The sequence below is a fragment of the Acomys minous genome, assembly GCF_964271855.1.
Source record: "Acomys minous genome assembly, chromosome: 16".
In the NCBI taxonomy this organism is placed as follows: Eukaryota; Metazoa; Chordata; class Mammalia; order Rodentia; family Muridae; genus Acomys; species Acomys minous.
Genome location: NC_140498.1, coordinates 87,437,540 through 87,463,965, shown reverse-complemented (window position 1 = coordinate 87,463,965; position 26,426 = coordinate 87,437,540). Strand labels below are relative to the sequence as shown.

General features: G+C 45.5%; 1 protein-coding gene across 2 annotated transcripts in view; it reads left to right on the top strand.

The window, feature by feature from the left end:
• NAA25 (N-alpha-acetyltransferase 25, NatB auxiliary subunit) overlaps positions 1-26,426 on the top strand; it is a 55,468-nt gene that overhangs the window by 15,595 nt on the left and 13,447 nt on the right. For both annotated transcript variants that reach the window (XR_014775464.1, XM_084762100.1), the window contains exons 4-18: positions 2,297-2,415; positions 4,505-4,579; positions 6,150-6,257; positions 6,542-6,620; positions 9,511-9,622; positions 10,059-10,148; positions 13,136-13,305; positions 13,957-14,069; positions 15,910-16,117; positions 17,429-17,518; positions 18,797-18,977; positions 19,524-19,623; positions 23,226-23,377; positions 24,123-24,248; positions 25,685-25,928. Coding sequence is in view for 1 of the 2 variants with exons in the window: in XM_084762100.1 (XP_084618226.1) it covers positions 2,297-2,415; positions 4,505-4,579; positions 6,150-6,257; positions 6,542-6,620; positions 9,511-9,622; positions 10,059-10,148; positions 13,136-13,305; positions 13,957-14,069; positions 15,910-16,117; positions 17,429-17,518; positions 18,797-18,977; positions 19,524-19,623; positions 23,226-23,377; positions 24,123-24,248; positions 25,685-25,928 (1,967 nt within the window). In the remaining variant the exon portion in view is untranslated. The remainder of the gene's footprint in view (positions 1-2,296; positions 2,416-4,504; positions 4,580-6,149; positions 6,258-6,541; positions 6,621-9,510; positions 9,623-10,058; positions 10,149-13,135; positions 13,306-13,956; positions 14,070-15,909; positions 16,118-17,428; positions 17,519-18,796; positions 18,978-19,523; positions 19,624-23,225; positions 23,378-24,122; positions 24,249-25,684; positions 25,929-26,426) is intronic.

Genomic DNA, 26,426 nt, shown 5'->3' with positions numbered 1-26,426 from the left:
GAGTCAACCTTCTTCTCTTTTTTGAAATAGAGTCTGTGCAGCTCTGGCTGGCCTGAAACTCACAGAGATCCACCTGACCCTTGATTCCCTACTGCTGGGATTAAAGATGTGCACTGCCATACTCCAGCCTCATTTTGGATTTTCTTTTTTTTTAATATATTTTATTTATTATTTATACAGTATTCTGCCTGCCTGCCTATCTACCAGAAGAGGTCACCAGGTCCCACTGTAGATAGTTGTGAGTCACCATGTGGTTGCTGGGAATTGAACTCAGGACGTTTGGAAGAATAGGCAGTGCTCTTAACCTCTGAGCCATCTCTCTGGGCCCATTTTGTTTTGCTTTTTTTTTTTTTTTTTTTTTTTTTTTTTTTTTTTTTTTTGGTTTTTCGAGACAGAGTCTCTCTGTATAACCTTGGCTGTCCTGGACTCACTTTGTAGACCAGGCTGGCCTCGAACTCACAGCGATCCGCCCGCCTCTGCCTCCCGAGTGCTGGGATTAAAGGCATGCGCCACCACGCCCGGCACTGGGCCCATTTTGAAATTCATAAATATATTATTATGAAATACATTGTTTTATAAACATTATTTACATTGTTATGTAATACTCTAGTAAATTTGATGAATAATAATGAATACTTATGAAGCTACCCTATAGTTAGGTAGAATATTGTTGGGCTGGTAAGGTGGCTCAGAGGTAGAAACTCTACCATGCGGATAGATAGCTTGTGTTTAGACCTCAAGCCACCATGTGTCTGGTTAGTGGGAAAACAAGGCAGAGTGGACTACAGCATTGTTGATGCTGGGAAAGCCTCTGATGGTGCCACTGAGACTCAGTTTCCCCAGGGAGAATTTGCCCTCCTGGATAACTTTGATTGATGTGCTTGCCACCTCTCCCTCTCTGCCTCTTTCCTTTTACCTTGCCCAAGATGAATGGACCCTCTGTCCCTGAGCCACACCTGTAATCCTCTGCTGGCTTCAGATCTCCGTCCTGTTGTCTCTGGTGACAATGACCCCTTAGCTTATCTTGGGTTTCCTGTTGCTGAGTCTGTGCTCTGCTTCTGTATGGTGATGCATTTCTGGTCTGTGCTATGTGCTTCTGTGTGCATTTCTGGTCTTATTTCCACCATCATCGTCAAGGAATGTTCAGTCCTTGAGGCCACCATAATTTGGAGTAGAATTGTATCATAGAGAGCTTGTTTGCCTGACGATGAAGAGAGATGTTGGCTATTTCTGTGTTACTGGGGATAAAACCCAAGGCCTCACACAGGCTAGGCAAGCATTCAGCCTTTAAGCTACACTTTAGTCCTTACTATGGTTTTTTGTTTTTTGTGTTTTTGAGACAGGGTCTCTCTGTGTATAGCCTTGACTGTCCTGGCCTCACTTTGTAGACCAGGCTGGCCTTGAACTCACAGTGATCCGCCTGCCTCTGCCTCCCAAGTGCTGGGATTAAAGGCATGCGCCACCATGCCAGCTCCTTACTATGTTTTTTATTTTGAGATGGGTGTTACTAACTATGCCAGGATAGCCTTGAACTCAAGTCAGCAGCTGGGCAGGACTTTAGCTTGCCGTCTCCTAGCCTCAGCCTTCCTTCCCAAGGCTACGATCACAGGCATGCACTGCCACACCTTGGTGTGTCAGTAAGTGCTACAGTGGAGGCCTTCACCTTCAGTAGGAGTTTAAGGCAGGCCACAGAAGCAGTGATCACATTTGGGGCTGAGAAATAGACTGTTGAGGGTGGAGCCTGCAGAGAGGACTGTGATTGGATCGGGGTCTTACCTAGAACTGGGTACTTGAGTGGAGCTTACCGAGGAAAAGAGACCAGCATGGAAGTCAGGACATGGCATTTTAGGGGACTCTGGGGAACTACAATTGGTGAAGGGCTGGAGGAGAGTTTGGAAGGAGACAGGCCAGGGCAAGTTCATGGTGGCCATGTGATGAAGAGGAGTGATCTAACCCATGCTGTATCCAAATAGCACTGAAGAGAAGAGCAGTGCTCACATGGGGCCAGTGCCTCATCCTCCATTAGTGGCAGGAGGGGCCTGTTAGCCCAGAGGTTCTCAGTCTGTGGGATGAGACCCTTTTGGGGGTCACATATCAGATATTTATATTACAATTAATAACAGTAGTAAAATTATAGTTATGAAGTGGCAACAAAATAATTTTATGGTTGGGGCCATCACATCATGAGGACCTGTACTAAAGGTTAAAACCACTGATTTAACCAAACAGGGAAATGAAGAGTGTTAGGGTTTTCTCTCATGGAAATGTAATCAAATCTTGTTTCTCTTCCTTTTAGCGGAGTTAGTCACAAAGCTCTATGAGGCAGCTGTGAAGAAAGTTCCCAACAGTGAGGAGTACCACTCTCACCTCTTCATGGCCTATGCCAGAGTGGGCGAGTACAAGAAGATGCAGCAGGTAACCGCATCCCCACACTTCTGGTGTGACGTACAGTCTCTAATGTGACTGAACTGCTGCGTGTATGGCTATCAGCCAGTTACATATTATTCAAGGTTTTGAAATGCTTTGATGTGGGAAAGTGTGCCTCTGGCTGGCTGCTGGTGTGTGTTTGTTTTGATTGTTCTTCTTTGTGACATTGCTTTTCAGGTTCCAGACAATGATTGGACAGGGATTGCAGAATACAAAGTGAACAGACAGAGAGACAGCCACTCTAAAGTTTACAGCCAGCTCATTGAGCTATTTTAGCCTTCTGAGAGTTTAATAAATTCACTAAGGGAGAAGTCCCCATGGCTGAAGCGTTTCATTCTTGCTGGCTGTAGGTGGCTTATTTGCCAGTGATGGTATTTTAGGGGTTCTTTGTGTACACTTGAAGGAGCCTTATTTGGACACAGGTTTGAACTGGTTTCTGGGTAAGGCTGACATTCCAGAGAAATCTGCATTCTAAAGCTCTAAGTAGCTATGTTAGCTTAAATTTTTATTTATTTACTAACTTTTTTGTGGCGTGGTGGGTTAAACTCAGGGTCTGCATGCTACACAGACATTACTCCTGGCTATATTCTTAGCGCTTCAGAAAGTATATTCCACTTGGGGATATAGCTCAGTCAATGGAGTGCTTGCAAGGTTGTGCACAAAGCTCTTGTTTTATCGAGAAGTGTATGAGCTGGGCATGGTGGTACATGCTTGTAATCCCAGCATTCTGGAAGGGAAGGCAAGAAGATCCGATGATTGTGTCCATCCTTAGCTATATAATGAGTTTGTGGGCAGCCTAGGCAACTCAAAAAAACCTTTCTTTCCCAGAATGACCTTTAACTTGATATCCTCCTGCCTCCAACTTCTGAGTAGCTGGGATTGTAGGTGTGTATCACCATACCTACATCAAGTTAGTATTTTATAGTTTTTTGACGGCATTGAAGAATAAACCTGACGTAATGGCACCTGCCTATAGTCCTAATACTTGAGGTATATGTCTGAGGATCAAGACTTTAAAGTCATCTTCAGCTGCATAATGAGTTCAAGTTCAAGACCCTGGAATGAATTTAAGACCTAGTCTTAAAAAACACTTACAGTGCCGGGTGTAGACCAGGCTGGCCTTGAACTCACAGCGATCCGCCTGACTCTGCCTCCCAAGTGCTGGGATTAAAGGTATGCGCCACCACAGCTGGCTTATTTTATATTTCTAATAGTCATGATGTCTTCAACCTTTCATTATAAACATTTCCCCTTAAATTACATATAAAATTGGCTTTCTAACAGTCTTGACTCATTCCTCTAGAGTACGTGTGCCCTACCTAGTGGCAGGGTGCTCCAGACAGCTTAGGCTGCCATCCACCTCACCCTTAGTGTCTGCTCTGTCTCCCGTCTGTCCTGGTTCTCCTTCCAGTGTGCTGTCAGGGCCTTCTGTCTGCTGAGCACCGTTGGGTGCAGCTTCCCCCAACCTGCTCTGCTCCCTTTCCTCCTTGCTCTGCACAGGACTACTAACATGCAATCCTGGAAGGATATAGACTTATAATTTTCTTCTCCCCTTTAGATTCTTTATAACCAAAGTAACTGTGTTTCTTTCTTTCTTAATGAACTTGTCTTCCCCCCTCTCCCTTTCACTTTGGTGCTGGAGAGGGAAGGACATATGTTTGAACTCACCTTTCTTGAAATCACTTAGCATGTGATTTTCTTTCATTACATGTATGCATGCCCATGTTTGTGTGTGGGTATGTGCATGTAAGTGCTGGAGTCCTCAGATCCCCTTGTACAGGGAATACAGGGGATTGTGACCTCCTTGACATGGGTTTTGGGAATCAAACTCAGGTCCTCTGGAAGAATAGTGTACATGCTCCTGAACTTGAGCCATCTTTCCACCCCGTTATTTTTAGTTTATGTATATGGCTGTAGTGAAGAGGTTACCAGGCATTCCCACCAACAAGGGTACATAATTGTATTGTTGGTCTCTTCAGAAATATCCCACACATCCCTATTTATTATTGTTTTCACTTCCAGTTTATGAATTGTTCTCTAGCTGATGATTTTCTAAATTAAGCTCTCTATCTTTCAGGCTGGCATGGCTCTGTATAAGATTGTCCCCAAAAACCCTTACTACTTTTGGTCCGTGATGAGCTTAATCATGCAAGTAAGTATGCTGCTTAGGATGGGACTGCAGTCTGTCTTCGTCATTGTCTGTAATGGGCAATATGCTGCACTGTCAGGAGGGTCTTTATGGATCACCTGTTGGCTTTTCAGGTTGGGATTACAGATGTGTATCCACCACACCTGGCTTATATTTGTTCTTTCTGAGCCTCAGTTTCCTGTTTTGTATAGTGGAGACGCTTATCTCTCAGAACTGAGGGGATGGGAAGCTGTTGCTAAGAAGACACATAATACACTGGGCATGGTGACCACACCTGGAACCCCAGCACAGCAGGAGGAGTTTGAGGCTGATCTAGGGAACGGGTGAAACACTATCTAAGAAGATAAAAATTGAGCCTGCCAGGCGGTGGTGGTGCACACCTTTAATCCAAGTACTGCGGAGGCAGAGGCAGGCAGATCTCTGTGAGTTCCAGGCTAGCCAGCGGGTAGAGAGGGTTCCAGGACAGCCAGGGCTATTGTACAGAGAAACCCTGTCTCAAAACCAAACCAAACCAACCAAACAAACAAAAACCCAGCCTGACAAACCAAGCTCTGGGGTTCAGGCCAACCTTCAGTGCATGGAACTTTATCACATATGGTCCAGCTACTGGGGAAATGAGTCCCTTTCCTTGTTTCTTTATCTGTAAAGTGACCATACACCTGCCCTGTAAGGTTGCTTCCTCGAGGTAAGTGAGCCCTGGGCAGAATCTCTGCACTGTTGGATTATCAATGGTCCTGGTTTAAAAATGATGGCCCCCTGGTAATTAGCTAATGTCAAGAGCTGTGTTAAATAGATCGAGGTGGCACATCCCCTCTTCTAGCTGTGTAAACAATCAAGTTGCTGTTCAGACAGCTTCCTTCTTGGCACCCTGATAAATGTATGTAATACCCAGTAGAGGCACACCCCTTTTTGAGTAGTTCTAGGTAAATGTCAGACTGACCTGTTGACGCTCTAGGTCATTGTAGTGGTCTGGGGATTGTAGGAATGCTTGGAGTACAAAGGCAGCTACTATTCCATGCATCCATGTGGTAGATCCAAATTAACCACCATCTTTACATGTGGAGTGGGGGTGGGGGCAGGTTGTTTTTAACTAAATCTCACACATTAAATTTTACCAATAAAGACTCGGGAGCCAGATGCTCAGGTGGAAGCCTGCTGACTTTGACCTTCCTTCTCTGCCAGTGTCCCAAAATGACTCCTTCATCCCATCTCAAAACACTCAAACTCAGTGTCCCTCTCTTCTACTTCTTGTGGGTCTTTTTGTCTGTCCTTTTGAATTCCTCTTACTCTTGGTTTTTTCCTATGTTCACTTCCTGTCAACTGGTGCTTGTTTCATCTCTTGACCTGTGTATGCTTGACTTGCTTTAATCCTGTCCTAGCAGAAAGCTCTTAGATTAAAGGTGTGTGCTATGGCTGAGCCACACCACAATTAGAAATTGGTTTTTCCAGTGAACAACATAGTCTTGTGTGGTCAAATATCCTGGAACAACAGGTCACAGTGGTTGTCGACATGTGACACGAACAGAGTAAGCGGCAGAAAGATCAAAGCAAAACACAATGTTTCCTCTTGCAGTCTATATCCGCGCGAGATGAAAACCTCTCCAAAACCATGTTTCTGCCCCTGGCAGAGAGGATGGTAGAAAAAATGGTGAAAGAGGACAAAATAGAAGCTGAAGCCGAAGTGAGTACACACTCTTTCTCCATTCCCCAGTTGGGACAGTACTGGAGTCTGGTGTCCCAATGTCCACTCCATAGCTGGTGACCCCATCTGGCCCTCGGGTAAATGAGACTGGGCAGGCTTAGCTCAGGCACAGAGAAGCTGAGCTCTCCCCAGCAAGTGCACCCTACCAAGATGTGTGGGGAGGGAAATCACGACACAGTTGTGTTACAGAATTGTAATGACCACACAGATGCCTCTGCTCCTTCTGCTGTCTCAGTGCTATAACTGTTTGTGTCTTCTGCAAGGTTGAACTTTACTATATGATCCTGGAACGCTTGGGGAAGTATCAGGAAGCCCTGGATGTCATTAGAGGGAAATTAGGAGGTAATTTATAAAGTTTTCTGCTTTGTTTTTAATTTGAAGATGAAAAGTATTTCTGGTTAAAAAAAAATTCCTGTACAGTCATAAAAGGCGTATGATTTTGCTGTGCTCTTTTTTGTGTCTAAGTTTGTGTTTAAACTATTAAAAACATCTTTTATAATTTACTATTTTTGTTTTCTGTACATTGGTGTTTTACCTGCACGTATGTCTGTGTGAGGGTATCAGATCTTGGAGTTACAGTTATGAGCTGCCATGTGCTTGCTGGGAATTGAATCAGTGCTCTTAACCTCTGAGCCGTCTCCCCCATTAAAAATATTTTTATTCCCAGCACTTAGGCAGAAGCAGGCCAGACTACATAGTGTGTTGCAGGACAGCCAGAGTTATGTAGAGAGACCCTGTCACAATGCTTTCCCGTCTGCCCCCCCTCTAAACAGGCTTTCTCTGTTTTAGTTCTAGCTGTCCTGGAACTCACTCTGCAGACCAGCTCAGCTAAAGATTGTCAGTCTTGCATGGCAAGATGCCTCTGGGCCATCTTTTTTGTTTTTTTCTAGATAAGGTTTTTCTGTGCAGCCCTGGCTGTCCTGCACTGGCTTTGTAGACCAGGCTGGCCTCGAGCTCAGAGATCCTTTTGCCTCTGCCTCCCAAGTTCTGGGATTAAAGGCGTGCGCCACCACCCCCTGGCTCACACAGTGCATATTGATGCTATTCATTCCCCACCTGCTCCTTTCTTTCCCTAGGTCATCTTCACTTTGGTGTCTCCTCATCCCCACCCTCAGTTTCTCCTATTGAGCCCTGTTTGTGCTGCCTGTAAACTCCTGGGTTAAACTGTTTTTGTTTGTCTTTCTTTCTTTTTTGTTGTTTTTGAGGCATGGGTTTCTCTGTGTAGCCTTGGCTGTCCTGGACTAACATTTGTAGACCAGGCTGGCCTCAAACTCACAGCGATCCTCCTTCCTCTGCCTCCTGAGTGCTGGGATTAAAGGCGTGCGCCACCACAGCCTGGCTGGGTTAAGCTTTTTAACTAATGATGATTCATGGCTCCAGACTGAAGGTGTGTGAGAGGGTGTATACAAGATCTTTCACCCTGTCACAGCTCTGCTGTTGCTTGTTCTTGCCAATCTTTATGTGTATGGGTGTTTTACTGAATGTGTGTAAGTGCATTTCATGTGTAGTACTCACAGAGGCCAGAATAAAACCGTGGACCCCCTGGGACTACAGTTAGATATGGTTGTGAGCTGCCATGTAGGTGCTGGGAATTAAACCTGGGTCCTCTGTAAAAGCAACAGTGCTCTTTACTGCTGACCCCCCTCTCCAGCCTGTTGTCTTGTTAGGTTTTTCTTCTGGGGGGCCAGGTTTCTTTCTTTTTTTTCTTTTTTAAGATTTATTTATTATTATGTATACAGTGCTCTGCCTGCATGTACACCTGCAGGCCAGAAGAGGGCATCAGATCACATTATAGATGGTTGTGAGCCACCATGTGGTTGCTGGGAATTGAACTCAGGACCTTCAGAAGAGCAGTCGGTGCTCTTAACCTCTGAGCGATCTCTCCAGCCCGGGGCCTGGGTTTCGAGGCAGGGTTTCTCTGTGTTATCTTGGCTGTCCTGGACTAGCTTTGTAAGCCAAGCTGGCCTTGAACTCACAGCCATCTGCCTGCCTCTGCCTCCCCAGTGCTGGGGTTAAAGGCATGTGCCACCACATCTGGCTGTCAGGTTAGGTTTTCAAGACAGTCTTCTGCAGCCTTGGATGGTCTGGAGGCTGAGGCTGGCCTCAAACAGCAACCCTTCTGCCTCACCCTCATATTTTTAAAGGCAGAGCCATCATGCCTGGCAAAACTGTTCTTTTTTTTTTTTTTTTTTTTTTTTTTTGCCTTGGAGAAAGGGTCTTGTTGCATAGGGTGGCCTGGTCTGGAATTCATTATGTGGGTCAAACTAGCCTCAAAACTCCTGCTTCTATGTCCTGAATGCTGAGTCAGTAGGTATGCACCATCATACCTGGGCCCAGCTGTTGTTACTATTACTACTACTAGTACTTCCTTCTCCTCCTCCTTCATGTTCATCATCTTCTTTGTCATCTTCGTCGTCTTCGTCTTTTGTCTTCTTCATATTCTTCATCTTCGTAGTCATCTTCGTCTTCTTCTTTGTCTTCTGGTGTTTTGCCTGAATGCATGTGTGCATCATGTGTGTGCAGTGGCCATGGAGGCCAGCAGAGGGCGGCATCGGGTCCCCTGGAACTAGAGGTACCGACAGTAGCAAGCTGCATTGTGGGTGCTGGGACCCGAACCTGACCATGGAGCCCCCTCTCCAGTACCTGTCTTTGGTTTTTGGTGTAACTTTTTTTTTTTCCCTTTGTGAGACAAGGTTTCTCTGTGCAGCCTTGGCTGTCCTGAACAGCAGACCAGGCTGCCTCAAACTCACAACGATCCGCCTTCCTCTGCCTCCCTGAGTGCTGGGATTAAAGGCGTGTGCTACTGTGCCCAGCTTGACTTCACCTTCTTTAGACAGATACTAGCCCGTTTCTCTGAGCCCCACTGATAATATACTTGCTGCTGTTTCACCCAACTCTTCTAAGTAGTTTTGTCTTCTACTTTAAAATCTCAGCTTCTTATCCCATTTCAGTTTAACCCATTTCAGTGTTTTAGAAGTATGTGCTGAGCTTTCCAGTCCTGAGATGCTGGATTTACATGTGTACACCACAGCCCAGTGTGGATCATCAGTGATTAGCAGAAGTCATTGTTAGAAATGGACTTTTAGGAAAATGTTTTTTGTAAGATAATAGTGTGTATTCTGAGAGTGGGTTTATTTTCTTAAGGGAGCAAGAAAATGTGATCTTGTCTTTCCTATAATTGGATTTTACTCTGAGACATGAGACCAGCCCACCAACTTTTATACTTTTGTAGATAAGTTGACAAGTGAAATTCAGAGTCGGGAAAACAAATGCATGGCCATGTACAAGAAACTGAGCAAGTGGCCCGAGTGCAACGCCCTTTCACGACGCCTCCTGTTGAAAAAGTGAGTTGATGCCACGGCTTGTGAGTCAGGAGCCTGACAAGGTCTCCAGGCCCACCTGAGTCTGACCCTGTTCTGGCCTTGGTGTTCCATGAGACTTCTGGGCCCTTTTGTATGCTTTGGAAGTTTTGGATGAGCTTTACTTTTTGGTAAGATCTAATGGCGCCTTGATGGTGGCTAAGTTGAGTCTTGAGGATGAGCACTGAGTATCACATTTGCCACTGGCCTCAAAGGGGCTTCCCTCTCCGCCCCAGCACCTATGTAGGAAGAGCTCGCCAGGGAGTTTTTTGTTAGTTTTTGAGCATCTGAAAAGCTTTGGGCTCTCACAGCCTCCACATTGCCACCTTGGGGAGTCCTGGTCCCCGCAGGACATGATTAGGAAGACAGATTTGTCAGAACCTGGGTTTAATCTTGTGTACATTGTTCAATCTGATTTTAGCTCTGATGACTGGCAGTTTTATCTCACTTATTTCGATTCTGTCTTTCGACTGATTGAAGAGTCCTGGACGCCTCCTGCTGAAGGGGAACAGTAAGTTGCTATCTTTTTCACTTTCATATCGCAATATTTAAGGAGGGATATATGTGTTACGTGCTTTTAAATTGTTTCCAAAGATTTCATTTTATTTTACATATATGACGAGTGGTTTGTCAGCAGGATATATATATATATACATACATACATACATACATACATACATACATATGTGCATATATACACACACACATACACTCCATGGGAGTATCAGGGAGGACAGAAGAGGGCATTGGATCTTCTGAAACAGGAGTTATTGATGGGTATGAGCCACTTTGTGGGTGCTGGGAACTGGCTTTGAGCCAGTTCTCAAAGCTACTGAGGCATCTCCAGCTCATATGTAATATTTGAAAAGGTTTGGTTTGGGCAGATTACATTGACACCTTGGGATTTCTTGTTTTGTTTTTTCAAGATGAGGTTTCTCTATGTTATCTTGGCCATCCTGGACTTGAACTCACAGCAATCCACCTGCCTCTTCCTCCCAAGTGCTGGGATTAAAGTGCTACCATGCCCTGTTCCACCTTGTTGTCTTTGTTGATTATAGTGTCACTTTCTGTGCACTTCATAGTATGCAAGCCTTTGCAGCACTAAAGTGTGTCCCCGTAACAAGGAATGGTGTTTTTTCCTCTTTAGTGTGAGTGCCAGGATTATAGGCATGTGCCAGCATGTCTGGATTACAGTGGTACTTTTGATAGTGGTAGAGCAAAAGAACTTCATTGTGCACCAATAATGTTTTATCTTTCCATAATGATACATTCCTTTCAGATAATCCTTTGCTTTGTTTCATATGTACCTGTAAGACTCCTTTTAGTCCCCATGAGGCACTTAGTCCCATGTAACCTATCAGTGTAAAAATAAATCCTACCAGCACCTTGTCTCCAGACTTGCTCCTGTTCTTCGTTAGCACAGTGCTGTGTACTGTGAGAGTGGGCTTGAGTAATTAGACTTAACTAAAAAGATTAAACTTTCTGTTTGGGTTTCCTTCTTTGAGGGGGGCGCTGTTGGCTACTAGCCCAGGAAGACAGGGGGAGCAGAAGGCCAGTCAAAGGTCTGTAGAGAGTGACCCTCCTCCAGGAACCTCTTCAGGGAGAAAGTTCAAACTTTATTCAGGAAGAACAAAAGCTTTATAGTCCTTGGGAAGAGGGTGGGGTCTCTCATAATAGGCATACGTAATTTGTTGGAACTAGGCACTTTAAGGATGCTTGATTTGCATTTGGCAGCACACTCCTATCATACCTAAAGGAACACAGTACCTAATTGTCCTATAGGCACAGAGAGGAGAGAACTAGCAGGGAACTGTGCCAAAGGCCATATGTCAAATGTGGTTAGGGACATCTATGTCTAAAGACACTCTCCAGGTGAGGTCAGGCAGAGAGCAGGAGGTCCTGCTGGGGAGAGTGAGTCCTCCGTCTGTCGCTGAGCTCAGGCAGGCTATATGGACCCTGCGGCCTGCAATCTCTTACAGCAGGGTCCTTCCAACAATTTCTGGTTGTGGTAACTTCCTCCCTAAATACTTGTATGCTCTTTCATAAATGAGATGTGTAGGGCTGTTTCCTTTTTTCTTAGAGGCTCAAGAACATCTCAGATGCTTCATAATACATTAATGTGTCTGCTATTGATGGTAATTGGGTTATTACAGATTTTTTTCTTTCCTCCCTTTTATAGGTAATATTAAGCAAATTTAAGTTGAATCTTTAGAAAATAGTTTTCTTTTTAAAGCTTCATTTAGCCAGATAATGGTCCCCACCCTTAATTCTAGCACTTGGGAGGCAGAAGCAGGCACATATCTGTGAATTTGAAGCCAGCCTCGTCTACAGACTGAGGTCCAGGACAGTCAGGACTACACAGAGAAACACTGCCTCAAAACCAAACCAAAACAAAAATCTTTCTTCATCTATTTGTGTGCGTACACGTGCTTATGTGCCACCACTTGTGCACGAAGGTCAGAGAGGACACCTTGTAGGAATAAGTCCTCTCTTCCTTCTATGTTGGTCCTCTGGAGCTCAGCTAGTCAGTCTTGTGGAGGAGGTGCTTTAACCATTTTGTCACCTTTAAAGAGCTGAGAGTGGTTTGTTATTCTGCAGTATATTCAGGAACTGAAGTTAAGAACAATTTTGCAGCTTGTTACTTGTTATAGCAACCTTGTGGCTTTCTTGAACCTGTTTGACCTCACTTGATTTGCTGACAGGAGTTGCACACCCCCACCCCAGCGTGTTGAGCACATGAGGCAAATGATTTCCTGCTAACCTACACTGCTAGCTCTTGCATTTTCCTCTGATTCTTTGAAACAGGTTCTCTATGTAGCTCTGGCTATCCTACAATTAACGAGGGCCAGCCTGGCTTAAAATTTGTGGAGGTCTGTCAGCCTCTTTCCCCTGGTACTGCAAGCTCTTGGTTTTTTTAAGGCAAGGTCTTGACCTGCAGTCAGTGTTGATTTTGCTGAGTCTCCAGCTGTGTCCTTCCGGCAGCTACTGTTCTTTTATTACTGCTCTTGTTTCTTTTGGTGGGGGGATGGGGGGGAGGGGGTTGGAGGGGTAGGGGAGTGGGGGGGGGTCAGTTGAAGACAGGGTCTCTCTGTGTAGCTTTGGCTGTCCTGGACTTGCTTTGTAGACCAAGCTGGCCTCAAACTCACAGCGATCTGCTTGCCTTTGCCTCCCTAGTTCTGGGATTAAAGGTGTATGCCACCATGCCTGGCTTGTTTCTTTCTTTCTTTTTTTTTTTTTAGAGTTATTTATTTATAACACACACACACACACACACACACACACACACACACACACACACACAGTGTTTTGCCTGCATGTACACCAAAAGAGGTCATTATAGATGGTTGTGAGCCACCATGCAGTTGCTGGGAATTGAAGTTAGGACCTTTGGAAGGGCAGCCAGTGCTCTTACCCTCTGAGCCATCCCTCCCATCCTGCTGTTGTTTCTTAAGACCAGTCTGTGTTGAGGCAGTAATGGTGTCTTGTGTTTCCTCGCAGCTCCTTAGAAGGGGAAGTACACTGCTCTGCAGAAGATGCTGTGAAGTTTATAGAGGATAGGATAACGGAGGCATCGCAAAGTTCTCGACATGTCCGAGGCCCACACTTAGCTAAGCTGGAGCTCATCAGGCGCCTGCGGAGCCAAGGTTGTAACGACGAGTACAAGCTGGGTAAGAAACAGCTGGATAGTGGTTCCTCAAATCTTGAGTGCTCATTATCAATGCACTTATTACCTAACAATAATTTCTAAGCTTATTTACCAGATCCATATCCTGCCTATATATGGCTTGACACACCCACCCCCCACGCCAGAGACAGGGTTTCTCTGTAGCCTGGGCTGTCCTGGACTCACTTTGTAGACCAGGTTGGCCTCAAAACTCACAGTGGTCTGCCCGCCTCTGCCTCTCAATTGCTGGGATTACAGGCATGTGCCACCACACCTGGCCATGTTTATTTTTTGTGAATGGATCTCACTCAGCTTGGGCTCAAGCTGGCCTGTTACTCAGTCTCCCCAGTATGAGCTACTATACTTAGCTTTTCTTTTTTTAGGTGGGAAGGGCAGCCCGGAGCTTGCCATGTAATTGAGGGTAACTTTAAGCTGCCTCTCTCCCAAATGGGATTGCAAGTGTAGCAACTTTTTTTTCCCCCGTTGTATTTTATTTTTTGAGACAAGGGGTGCTGGAATTAAAGTTGTGCACCACCATGTCTGGCTTTAGGTAAAGTTGATTTAAATTAAACAGATTAGGTATCTCTCTAATATAATTATGTATGCTCTAGAAATTGCCTCAGTTTGTGGGTAATTTTGTGTCTTCCTCTTTAAGGTGATCCAGAAGAGTTAATGTTCCAGTATTTTAAGAAGTTTGGGGATAAGCCATGTTGCTTCACAGACCTGAAGGTCTTTGTTGACCTCTTGCCTGCTGCCCAGTGCACACAAGTACGTGTCCCTCAGAGTTCTGCTAGTGGCTGAGGTGTCTGTGCTTGCACACCAGTGTAGAAGGAGGTGGTACAGTAACTGTCCTGTAGCCACAGTGCTTAACACTGTCATATCGTGTAAGTCAGGGCTAAAACCAGTGGAGAGCCACACTTACAACTTCTTACCCAGCAGTCGGGTGGCTCCGATTTCCCACCCATCAATAGGAACTTCATTTTTCTGAGACAGGATCACACGGCCCAGGGTCCTCCTTCCTCTCCCTTCAAATGCTGAGATCAGGTGTGAGCTGTTGTGTCCAGCCAACTTCTCATCTACAGGCTGAGCAGTCTGAAGTCAAGCTACTCTGGTACTTTTGTGGCCTGCACCTCTTGCTGTGGTCTTACATACGTAGCAACACCCTGAACCAGCGGTTCTCAACCTTCCTAATACTGTGCCCCTTTAATATAATTGTTCATGTTGTGGTGACCCTAACCATAAGTTATGTTGTTGCTACTTGATAATTATATTTTGCTACTATTATGAATCATAATGTAAATATCTGATATGCAGAATATCTAATGTGACCTCTGTGAAAGGGTCATTCAACTCAAAAAGGTGTCACAACCCACAGGTTGAGAACCACTACCTTAGCCTGTTTAAGGACTCAGTACTTTGGCAGGCACATGTGTGGTACATGCCTTTAGTTCCAGATCCCCCAGCTCATAAGAATCCAGTTGTCTCAGTGGGTTCTGAAAGCCTGTCTGGATTGTCTTAGTAAAACTGTTCTTGGGATGCTGTGTACAGGGCTCAGACCTACAAACTCTTGGGTGAATTTTAACATGCAGAAAAGAATCTGGGTTCTAGGAGCATTTGAAAGTTTATAAGAGAGAAGAATAGTTGAGTGGAAAAGTTCGGTCTGGGAAGGATATATCTGAAAAGCTGTCTTGTAGAAGAGGGAGAAGGAGGGAATAGAATCTCACCCCACCCCCACCCCCAGAATTTTTGGTTTAGTGAGAAAAAGGTAGTGTCCTCCAAAAGTACAGTGAGTTTTGTTTTGGAAGGAATCTGAGAGTAGATCGTGTGATCCAGGTCCCTTGCGCTCTTGTGAGCGGGTCATGTCCTGAGCAGGGCGGGCAGAAGCTCTTGTCCAACAGTGCTGCCCTTCTTGCTGGAAGCTCTGGGTCGAGGGGGGCTACTCCTGCCACAGACTCTGATGACGCCTTTGTGATTTTACCTTCTGAGCGTCTATCTGTGCTTGGTGGCTTTGTTTGAGTCTCAGGGGAAACCCACACAGTAAGGCTTGTTTCCTCAGAGGAGCCCTGCTGGCACAAGACTGGAAGCTGGTCCAGTGAGTCTGAGTCTTATTTTACTTTGTATTTTGATATGGCTTTTTTAAAGTTTTAAAAAGAAATCATTTTTTAAAGATAGGTTCTTTGGGATACTAGAGAGATGGCTCAGTGATTAAGAGCACTGGCTGCTCTTGTAGAGAGAGACCCAGGTTTGATTTCTTAGCACCTACATGGCTCACAACTACCTGTAGCTCCAGTCCTAGACATCTGGTGACCTCTTCTGGCTTCCATGAACACTACAGACACATGCAGGTAAAACAGCCTCTCCCCCACCCCCCCACCCCACTTACAGTGAAATGTCGGGTAGAAAAGGGATCTTTTGTGGTACTGTCTGCATAGCTATGGATGACCTTGAACATGTGGTTGTCCTGTCTCCATGTCCCCAGGCACTACACGTGGTTTGCATGAGCTAGAGGTTGAAAACAGCGGTCTGTGGTAGAGATGGCGCAATATAGAGCATCTCAGGTGTGCTAAATGCACTTGCATTGTGTGGTCTTTGTTTATCTTCTCTGCAGTTCATTAACCAGCTTCTTGGAGTTGTTCCATTGTCAACACCAACAGAGGATAAGCTTGCCTTGCCAGCTGACATCCGAGCCTTGCAGCAGCATCTGTGTGTCGTGCAGCTGACAAGGCTCCTTGGCTTGTACCACATCATGGATAAGAATCAGAAGCTAGATGTGGTCAGAGAATTGATGTTAAGGTACCAGCACGGACTGGAGTTTGGTGAGTAGCTGCTCAGATGTGTGATGTCTCTCTGCCCTAACCCTACCCCCACCCCCAAGTTCTGCTAAGACTGAGAAGTCAGCATGTAAAGTGTCCAAGCACTGTCCTAACATATGTCAGGGATAGTGCATCATGTGCTCCGCTGAGACTTACTTCTCAGTCCTCTTGTATGGTGCCTGTTTCCCGTCACCAGCTATGATGTTCCATGGCTCTTATCTGAGCTCATGATTTATGAGGATGTTTGATGGAAGCTGGGGTTGTGTGTCCTCATAAAGGCCATGCTAGGCAGTGTGCATTGTAAGGTAAATGTCCAGTGCAGAAGCAGGGCCGTCTTACTGGCTTTGCTGGACACACCTGATGGAAATGCAAGCTGCTCGGCGGTAGAGGCGTCGCAAAAGCACTGCTGTACCTAAGAACTACCTTGCAGGGCACGTTGTTGGTCCCTGGCTCTTTCCTTCAGCTCAGACTTCTTCAGATCTTTCCCTTTGTGGCAGGCATGTGCATCTTCTTCCCTGGAATGTTTCTGTTCCAGCTAATGTGACCTTTCTGAAGCTTTGGTTTGTGTTATCCACCCATCTATCCATCCATCCACCCATCCATCCATCCACCCACCCACCATCCATTCATCCATCCACCCATCTATCCATCCATCCACCCACCCACCATCCATTCATCCATCCACCCATCCATCCATCCATCCACCCACCCACCATCCATTCATCCATCCACCCATCCATCCATCCACCCAGCCACCCATCCATCCATCCACCCACCCACATCCATCCATCCATCCATCCATCCACCCACCCACCATCCATTCATCCATCCATCCATCCATCCATCCACCCACCCACCATCCACCCATCCACCCACCATCCATTCATCCATCCATCCACCCATCTATCCATCTATCCACCCATCCATCCACTCATCCATCCTTCTTTCTCCCATCCATTCCCTTCTTTCCAGAGATGGAGGCCAGGGCCTCCCTCATGCACACTAGGGGAAAAAACCCAATAAAAGAAAAGAAAAAGAAAGAAAAATGACCAGGTATGGTGGTGCACGCCTTTAATCCCAGCACCCAGGATGCAGAGGCAAATGAATCTCTGAGTTCAAGGCCAGCCTGGTTCTACAAAGTGTTCCAGAACAGCCAGGGCTATTACACATAGCAACTCTGTCTCCAAAAACAAAAAAGCAAGAATGAGGGTAGAAGGGTGGGGGTGGGGGTGGGCAAGGCAAATAAACAAAACTTCCTGTGGCAGCACTGTTTGAAGAACTATTAAAAACAGGTGTGGTTCTCCCACTACCCAGGACGCTCCTGTTTGAAGACAGAGCTGCAGTTCTCTGACTATTACTGCCTCCTCGCTGTCCATGTGCTCACTGACATCTGGAGAGAAGCAGGTAGGAGACCGTGTCAGCGCTGGCTGGAGTTGGAGGCCTTATGCTATGCAAAGTCCACATCCAAGCCTTTCTTCCTTTCTTCCTTTCTTCCTTCCTTCCTTTCTTTCTTTCTTTCTTTCTAAGATTTACTAATTTATTATGTATATAGTGTTCTGCTTGCATGTACACCTGCACACCAGAAGAGGACACTAGGTCTCATTATAGATGGTTGTGAGCCACCATGTGGTTGCTGGGAATTGAACTCAGGACCTTTGGAACAGCAGCCAGTGCTCTTAACCTCTGAGCCTTCTCTCCAGCCCATCCAAGCCTACTTGGCCCCGCTCTCTAATGAGCGTGATTCTTAGTCAGCAGCTGATTGGTTTCTAAATGTATCTGTATAACAAATAATTACCATGAAAAAAAGCTAGATTTAAAATGTCACCATACTGATTCAGAGGCCGATGAGCTGCCCCACAGAACAGAAAAGCTCTTTTTATTTACTTCTTTTAAAAATTATATTTTAAAAATGTTTGCTTTTTGTATTTTGGTTTTTTGAGACATTTGAGATAGGGTCTTACTTTGTAGTCCTGGCCTGGAACTCACTCTGTAGACCAGGATGATCTCCAACTCGGGGAGATACATCTGCCTCTGCCTCTGCCTCTGCCTCCCCAGTGCTGGGATTAGAGGTATGTGCCACCACATTGGCTTCCTTTTTTAAAAAAAAAATAACATTTTGTGTATTGATATGTGTATATACCCACATGCTGAGACAAATGTGCCCTGGCTCATGTGTAAAAGTCAGAGGACAGCTTGAAGGAGTCAGTTCTCCTTCCACCAAGTGGGACCCAGGGATTGAACTCAGCTGCAGGGTTGGTCAGCAAGTGTCCTGAACTCTATTTGTAGACCAAGCTGGCCTTGAATTCACACAGATCCTCTGGCCTCTGCCTCCCTGAATGCTGAGTTTACAGGTGTGCACCACTGTGCCCAGCTTTCTCCAGTTCTTCAAAGCCCCTCTCTTCTCCAAATCTGAGATTTTGTGAGATTTTATGATTTTTCTCCCAAGATCTATGCATCGTGCTTTTTTGCACAGCTGTATTTACGCACTGACATAACTACTGAAGGACTTCGTATTCAGAAAAATTTTGTGTTTGGATCTCAGGTCTGTATCTAAAAATTGTAAGCATCCAAACTTATTGAGAGCCTAGTCATTAGCAGTTCAGATGATAATGTTGGTAGCTTCACTGTTGAGAAATCTCCCCGTCTTAAAGATGAGTTGATAATGATGTGTTTTGATTCCAGGTGAGGAGACTGCTGTGTGGCAGGCCCTGACTCTGCTGGAAGAAGGCTTAACACATAGTCCATCCAATGCTCAGTTCAAATTGCTGCTTGTTCGAATCTACTGCATGCTGGGTGCATTTGAGCCTGTGGTGGATCTTTACTCCAGCCTTGATGCTAAGCATATCCAGCACGACACCATTGGGTTGGTAGTATATACTCTGAATACTGAGCAGGCAGCTGCATCAGGCCTGGGAGCTCACTTGTGTAGACTGTGGCAGTGCAGGGCTCTAGCACTAGTCAGGGCACAAGGTTAGTGTCCCTGAGAGTTCCAGAGTTCACAGCTTCAGAACGGTTATGTGGTTCCCCAGAGACAGCCAGCTGTTGTGCAAGATTCACGTGTGCTTTTCTGCTGGCTGTGGATTTCGGACTTCTCCTTCACTACTTTATTTTAGAGTTTCTCCTCCCTTGCTCTTGCCACTGACCCAAGACCCTTTGAGTTTGAGTTTGGGCAATGTATGCGTTACTTAGGGCATTTTTTCCTATTTGCATTTAGGAAGAGAACATCATGTTTCTCTATGCCTCTATGCCAACTTTTATGTTTCAGTTATTATCAAGATATAAGCAAAGAACTGTTGATTTTCTTTTAGTTTGATCCTATACCCTGCTCTTTCTTTACCATAGTAACTTGGCACCTAGTATTTGACAGTAGAGTGAGGTAGCTAACATTTTCTCTTTCCTTCCTACCCAGCTATCTTCTGACCCGATATGCCGCATCTCTGGGTCAGTATGCTGCTGCCTCCCAGTCCTGTAACTTCGCGCTCAGGTTTTTCCACTCCAACCAGAAAGATGTAAGTAAAACTCAATGGTAATGTGGTTTGCTGCTGATTGCCTGGTTCAGAGTTTACCCCCTAGGGTCACAGCACACATGTCACCTGGCACCTTGCTCTATTGCTGGCAGTTGCCCTTAGACCTAGTTTAATCATCTAAGGCCATTAGATAGATGATATTTGCATTTGTTCATTGTGCGTGTCTATAATTAAGTCCTTGGAAACTTACATTTCCAACTGGGCATTAACAACAGACTAAGAGATCTCCTGGCTCTTAGCTCTGTGTCTCACATGCTATTGAGAGACTACCCAAGATTGGAAGCAAGAGGCCCACAGCCTCAGCTGCATTTAAGGGGCAGTAAGAGCTGCCCTGGGCAAAGTTGAGGTGGGGTCTACATGTGTCCTTCGCTGCTGCTCACTTGCCCCCTCTTGGTTAAAGAAGTTATTTCAGGGAATCCAGCAGGTCTTGTAAAACTGCCTGGGAGCCAGTGTGCAGAGAAGGCCTGTCTTCAGAGTGGCCATAGCTTGCTGTTCTTCTTGTGTGGCTAAGCCTCACTTCCTGGAGTTTGGCCGGGTAGTTTTTCAGTTTCCTGGTCTCTCAGCATCATCAAACTTGATGAGGAAGTTGCCATCTGGAACTTATCTTTGCAAATACTCTTGAGGCTTTTGCTTTAAAGTCATACCTGTCTTCCACCTGCTTCTTGAGAGGTGTGCTAGAAAATAGAGAAGCGGGGCAGCAGTGCTTCTGAGCAGTGTATGTTCTGAGGTGTAGGTGAGCAGTTGCAGACGACAGCTTTGGGTCCCACAGAAGGCTGGCCAGTCTGTCTGCCTGTCCTGCAGGGAGTGGTATCTGGAGACCTTCTTGCTGAGAGAGAAGAAGGGGGTCTACATTTGAGCCTCTTGCTTCAAAGGTGCCAGCTTGGCATAGAGGCAGAAGCCTTGTCTCAGATCCTGGGCTAAGCATCCAGTGTAAATAGTGGTTCAGTGATAAATCTATGACTTCACAGTACATTCAGCAATCTGTCATTGCCTTCTGTTTTTGAGGAATTTGCTCAGAACTGTTTCCTCAGATCATTATTTTAGCTCTTCTTTCTGTATTTATAAGAAAGACGTTAAAGACATCTCATTTACTGAAGTCTTAAAATTTGAGAGAGGGTCTTGTAATGTAAGTGAGCTGGTCTGTCTTCCTGCCTGGCCTCAGAGGGCCCAGTGTTTTGCTAATAGTTGATTGTAGCAGGAATCACTAATGCAGCTAAATGTACATGATGTTGAGCCTGACAAATTAGCATCGTATCAATCGGGGAGTATTTCTAACCATTCTAAAGTAGCCCGTCTGTAAGGACCTGAGCCAGTGGTGTCTGGAGCCCTGGGCCTTTTGGAGTAGCTCTGCAAAGCCTAGGCATCATGTTGTGCAGTTTACATTTTTAGGTTGTTCTGGGGAGTCCCCAGTGTTTTTTCCCTTGTGTGACTAATGTATTTCACTTCCTAATTAGATCTTTAACAAAGTACTTCTTAAATAGGAAATGTGCGGTTGTCAGGCGGCCTTTGTACTGTGGTGTTGGACGTTACGGATAGGCTGCCTGTTGTCGTCTTACCTGGGAATCAGCATTTGGTTTCCTCACTGCCATGAGTCAGGTAGTTTTAAAAGCTCATTTTTGGAGGACAGAGATGTGGCACAGTGGTGAAGAGCTTGCTGGACTTGGAGAGTCTACATCAGGCGGATCACAAGCATTTGTAATTCCAGGTCCAGGGGATCTGTCCAAACACATCACATGAATAAAAATAATAAAAAATATTTTAAAAGTTCTCTTTAAAGTGACTAATTTAGGTATTTATAAAGATTATTATTTAAGGTCTGATACCCATATGCTTTTCTAATTTTCACAGCAACCAGGGTTCATTTCAGGGATTCTTCCGGTGCATAACTTGCCTCATTAGTGCATAACTGAGTGGGAGTAGGTGTGGACGCATGCTCTGGGCAGGATTCTTTAGAGTGCCTGTGGCTTCCAGTTTGGCTGTGTTCCACAAAGAGCCATGTTCTCAGCCTCCTGCTGTTGCTCCCTGGGCCCTTGGCTAGCTCTGCAGAGCCACTTTACTGTGGCATTTAAGGAGGACTATCTCAGGTAGATGCATGGAAAATTGCAGCCACTCCTGGCTTGTTATCAACTGCACTTATCTCCTGGTTGCCCCTTGTTTCTCTCTCGTAAAAGCTGCTGTCTGTTTTCTCAAGTGAAGTTCCATGGGCCACTCAGACACTGAGCTCCCACTTGAGGGAAGGCTGGGTCTCATGTTGGAACTACAGTCTATCCAAACCCTCCTGGCTACTTAGAAGTGTTTTCAAGCTGTAAATTCCCATTTCAAGGGTCAGCAGTCCACCCTGCTGCATCTTCTACGTTGGGGACTCTAGGAGAGAAGTATGTGATAAGGGGGCCTCTTGATGGGGCGTGCCAGTGTCCTCTATCAAGCTGGCAGGTAGTCCTAAACCCGCAGGATCACACGTAATCTTTTTAATTTTCTTGTGTCCGTCCGTCTTTAATCTCTCCAGATACTGCAGGCAAACAGCTGGCCGAGGTGTCCCCTGGGGGTTTAAAAGCCGCATCGATTGCAGTTGACTTAGCGCCCTTGGCACAACCCCACGGCCTGAAATGAACCCTGCGAGGCTGTGTATCAGAGGGTATGTTGTTGACTATTGGCCTATTTTCCTACTGGGCAAATTACTCAGGAATAGAGGAAGTGGGGGTAGAGCAAGCAAACTGAGGCTAAGCAAAAGACTGGCTCTTCTAGAAAGTTTCTTTGGGATAGACATCAACATTGAGCTAAAACACTTCCCTTGGCCCAAAGGGGTGATCTGTCTTGTGATTCTGGTGGTCTAGGCCCACTCTGTGAAACGCTCTTCCCTGAGATTTGCTTCTGGTGCACCAGGACTTCATAGAATGCTCTATCTTGCTTCTGCTCTGCAGCATTCCATCTGATTATTTTAATCTGTAGTTAAAATATATGTGTGAGCGCTCCCTTCACTTAGTTGTCTAGGGCAACTTCTAGCAGTTGGTGTGCTCAGGAAACTTGGTTCTTGGCGGCTTCCTCAGAGTATATTATGACATTCCTGATGGTGGGTCTCGTGTTTGGTGTCTTCTGTCCTGCAGCAAAGCTCATCTGCCTTGTGTCTGGTACTGAATTGAGAGAGAAACAGCCAAGGAGCAGTCTCTTTCTGAGGGTTACTGGTTTCCTTTTGGGTGGGGTATGATTGTGTGACTAAGGCATCTTTAGAATCTTTGTACAGAGCACGGTTTGTCTTGGAAGCAGAAAGATACGGTGTAAAATCCCTTTTGGGATAACATTTGCCAAATTCTTGGCTGATGTTATAGGAGATCCTCTAAGTCCTGTTGTCATGGAAGACATGACTGCTGAGACAGGCCTGGCTGTGTGGCAGAGGAGACACTTGACTCAGCTAGGAGAGAAGAAAAATAATGTCCTTCATGGCTGGGACTGCACTGTGGTCCAGACCTTCAGAGACCAGGCCACAAGCCTTGGTTCTAGTTTGAATGTTTAGTTGGCTGGCAAGCTTTGCTTACATTGCCTGACCCAGGGATTATTTATACCATGATGATGTTTTTCCTTCTCAGACCTCAGAATACATTATTCAAGCTTACAAATACGGTGCATTTGAGAAGATCCCAGAGTTTATCGCTTTTAGGAACAGGCTGAATAATTCTCTCCACTTCGCACAAGTGCGCACTGAACGGATGCTGTTAGACCTTCTACTTGAAGCAAACATGTGAGTACCTGATGAGAGGCCGTGAGGGACGGAGGGGCCACATCGGATGCTCATGGCTGTCAGTAGCAGAGTTAAGGGAAAAGCGGAGGACAGGAAGAGAAGGGAGACACAGAACCGTAACACTGTCATGGAGAATGCTGGAGGCCTGTGGCTGTGGCTCAGATCTGGTAGAAAACAGCCTGCCTCAGCTCTACCCCTCCATCCTCCATGTGCTTTCCAGGCCCCTCCACAGGACAGGTCTCAAGAGCAGGTGCTTACTCACTGTATTCTGCCAAACTCCAAGAGGCTTGTGCTTGCTGTGTAGTGAGCTGCCATAACTCGTCTTGGTTCTGTTTGACTTCATATGAGACCATGTTTTCTAAAGTAAATCCGTTTCCTCTTTCCAGTAAAAGAAAGTCCTCTCTAATGTTTTCATGACTATATTGCTATAGAAAGAAAACTTTTAGGGCTGGGGAGATGGCTCAGTGGATAAAGTGGTTGTTATGTGAGTATGAGGGCCTGAGTTCCAATCCCCAATACATGTGTGAATAATCAGGCATGACAGTGCATTCCTATACTTCTGAGTTAGGAGGCCCCGAACTGACAGGAGGGTCTTTGGGGCTTGCGTGGCAGCAGGTGAATGAAGTCCAGGTTCAGTGAGATAACCTGTCTCTAGCCTCCCCAGGCATACATATTCATGCAGTCTTGCACATACAACACACACGCACTGACAGTGGAAAATCTAATCAAACTTTGTGTTTTACAGATCAACTACCTTGGCAGAAAGTATCAAATCAATGAATCTGAAGCCAGAGGAGGATGATGTTCCATGGGAAGATTTGCGAGACAACAGAGACTTGGATGTTTTCTTCAGCTGGGATCCAAAAGACAGGTAAAAGGAACTTAGCTCTGAAGAGTCAGGGTGAATCTAAAATTTGGGGGGGAAAGGCTTTTTACATAAATACACGCTCATCGCTGGAATCAGATGCACAGTTGCACAGTATGTCTCATCCTGTTCTGAGCTGCTGAGACTGGGCCTGTTCGTGGCATGGTGCATGAGCTTCAGGGGAGTCAAGGCTATGCTGGCTTTTCCTAGCAATATAGCAAGCTGGTAGATAAAAAGGGTTTTTTTTTTTTGTTTGTTTGTTTTTTTAAAGATTTATTCATTTACTATGTATATAGTGCTCTGCCTGCCAGAAGAGGGCGTCAGGTCACACCATAGATGGCTATGAGCCACCATGTGGTTGCTGGGAACTGAACTCAGGACCTCTGGAAGAACAGTCAGTGCTAAGCAGTGGTGGCACAAGCCTCTAATCCCAGCATTCTAGAGGCAGAGGCAGGTGAATCTTTGAGAGTAAGTTCAAGGCCAGCCAGGGAAATCGTGACTCGGGATGGGGCTGGGGGACACACATGGACGGACTGGTAAACACCAAAGGAAGCCATAGGCATTACTTTGAATTCCATAAATCCTTGATGGGTGGAGTGCCTACCACATTGGGCCCTGGATCGGAGTGGGAGCGTAAAAGATGAGCAAGGAAGCTCAAAGGTTGATAGTCCAAAGAAACATGATACAGAGTATGGTAGCAGTACAGGGGAAACAGTACCCTCTCCAACACAAGAGTGGAAATTAAAACGAGCCTTAAAGAAGTGAGGAGTCACACCCACAAAAGTTCTGAGCAAGCTAACATGGTGCCCACTGGACTTTACTAAGGTACAGAGCCTAATATGGCAGCACCTTGCTGGAATCCAGTTCTTGGTATGTAGAGGTCACGACAAAGGGTCAGGAGTTGAAGGTCATCTATCTATATATCTTTATATATCTATCTCAAGCAAGTTTGGGCCAGCTTGGGCTGTATGAGACCCTATCATTTAAGGGTTCTCTCCATTTCTTCATTTGTATTGACATTCCCAGTGTGAGTAGGAGAGGTGCTAACTACATGAGATTTGTTTTTGAGCATAGAGATAAATGGCTTGGAATTCAGCCCTGGTGTCCTATTCCAGTGCAGCTATCTGCTTGTGTATGGAGATGTCTGAAGGGGTCTGTGTGAGCCTGTGGACTTCTGCTACCTACTCTGTTTGTCTGACATTTAAGCTTTTATGTATCATTTTATTCCTCAGAGCAAATAGTCCTTATGAGGAAATGGTCTGGAGGAAAGGCTGCCATGCCCAGCTTGCTGTAGTGAGGCAGGTGCTAATCAGATGCTCAGCCTGCCTCACTGAGTCATAGGTGAAGGGAGGAACTGTACCGAGGTGAAAGAAAGCAAATGCTCAGACATTTGAAGGCAATGGGCTGAGTAAAATGGATGGTCGGGGATGTTTCTGTTTAAGGAATGTTTCCGAAGAGCATAAGAAACTCTCCTTGGAGGAGGAGACCATGTGGTTAAGAATTCGCTCCTTAACATTGAGGCTGATCAGTGGACTTCCAAGTCTTACCCACCCCGTGGAGCCAAAGAACTCAGAGAAGACATCAGAGAATGGGGTGTCCTCCCCGATTGACATCCTTCGCTTGCTCCTCCAACAGCTAGAAGTGGCCGTGGAGACCGGGAAGCGGTTTATTGAGAAGGAAATTCAGGTATCAATAAGTATTTGTTGTTAGAGGCTCAATAATTATACTGGCGACAGTTGGCACACTGAAGAGCACATTTTTGTTCAAGTTTGTGGCAATGTGAGAAAGCAGGATTGATTGTCTTGGGACATTCCAGGGTTTTGCTTTGTCTAGACTCATTAGTCAGGAAAATCAAAATAGTTTTTTGAGGGATTTTTCCTTTCCTTTCCTTTTTTTTTTTTTTTTTTTTTAATTGGAGTCTTGGTGTATAGGCTGTGAATTTGAAGTCTTCCTGCCTCAGTGTTGGGATCACAGGCACACACCACCATGCTCCGCTGATACATATGGCCTTTTGTTACAGGTTACTATGGGAGTCAGTTACTAGTTTTCTGATGGATGATTTTTTTTTATTGTTTTTATTTTTATTTTATTTTACTTATTTTTAGTTTTTCGAGACAGGGTCTCTCTGTGTTAGCCTTGGCTGTCCTGGACTTGCTCTATAAACCAAGCTGGCCTTGAACTCAC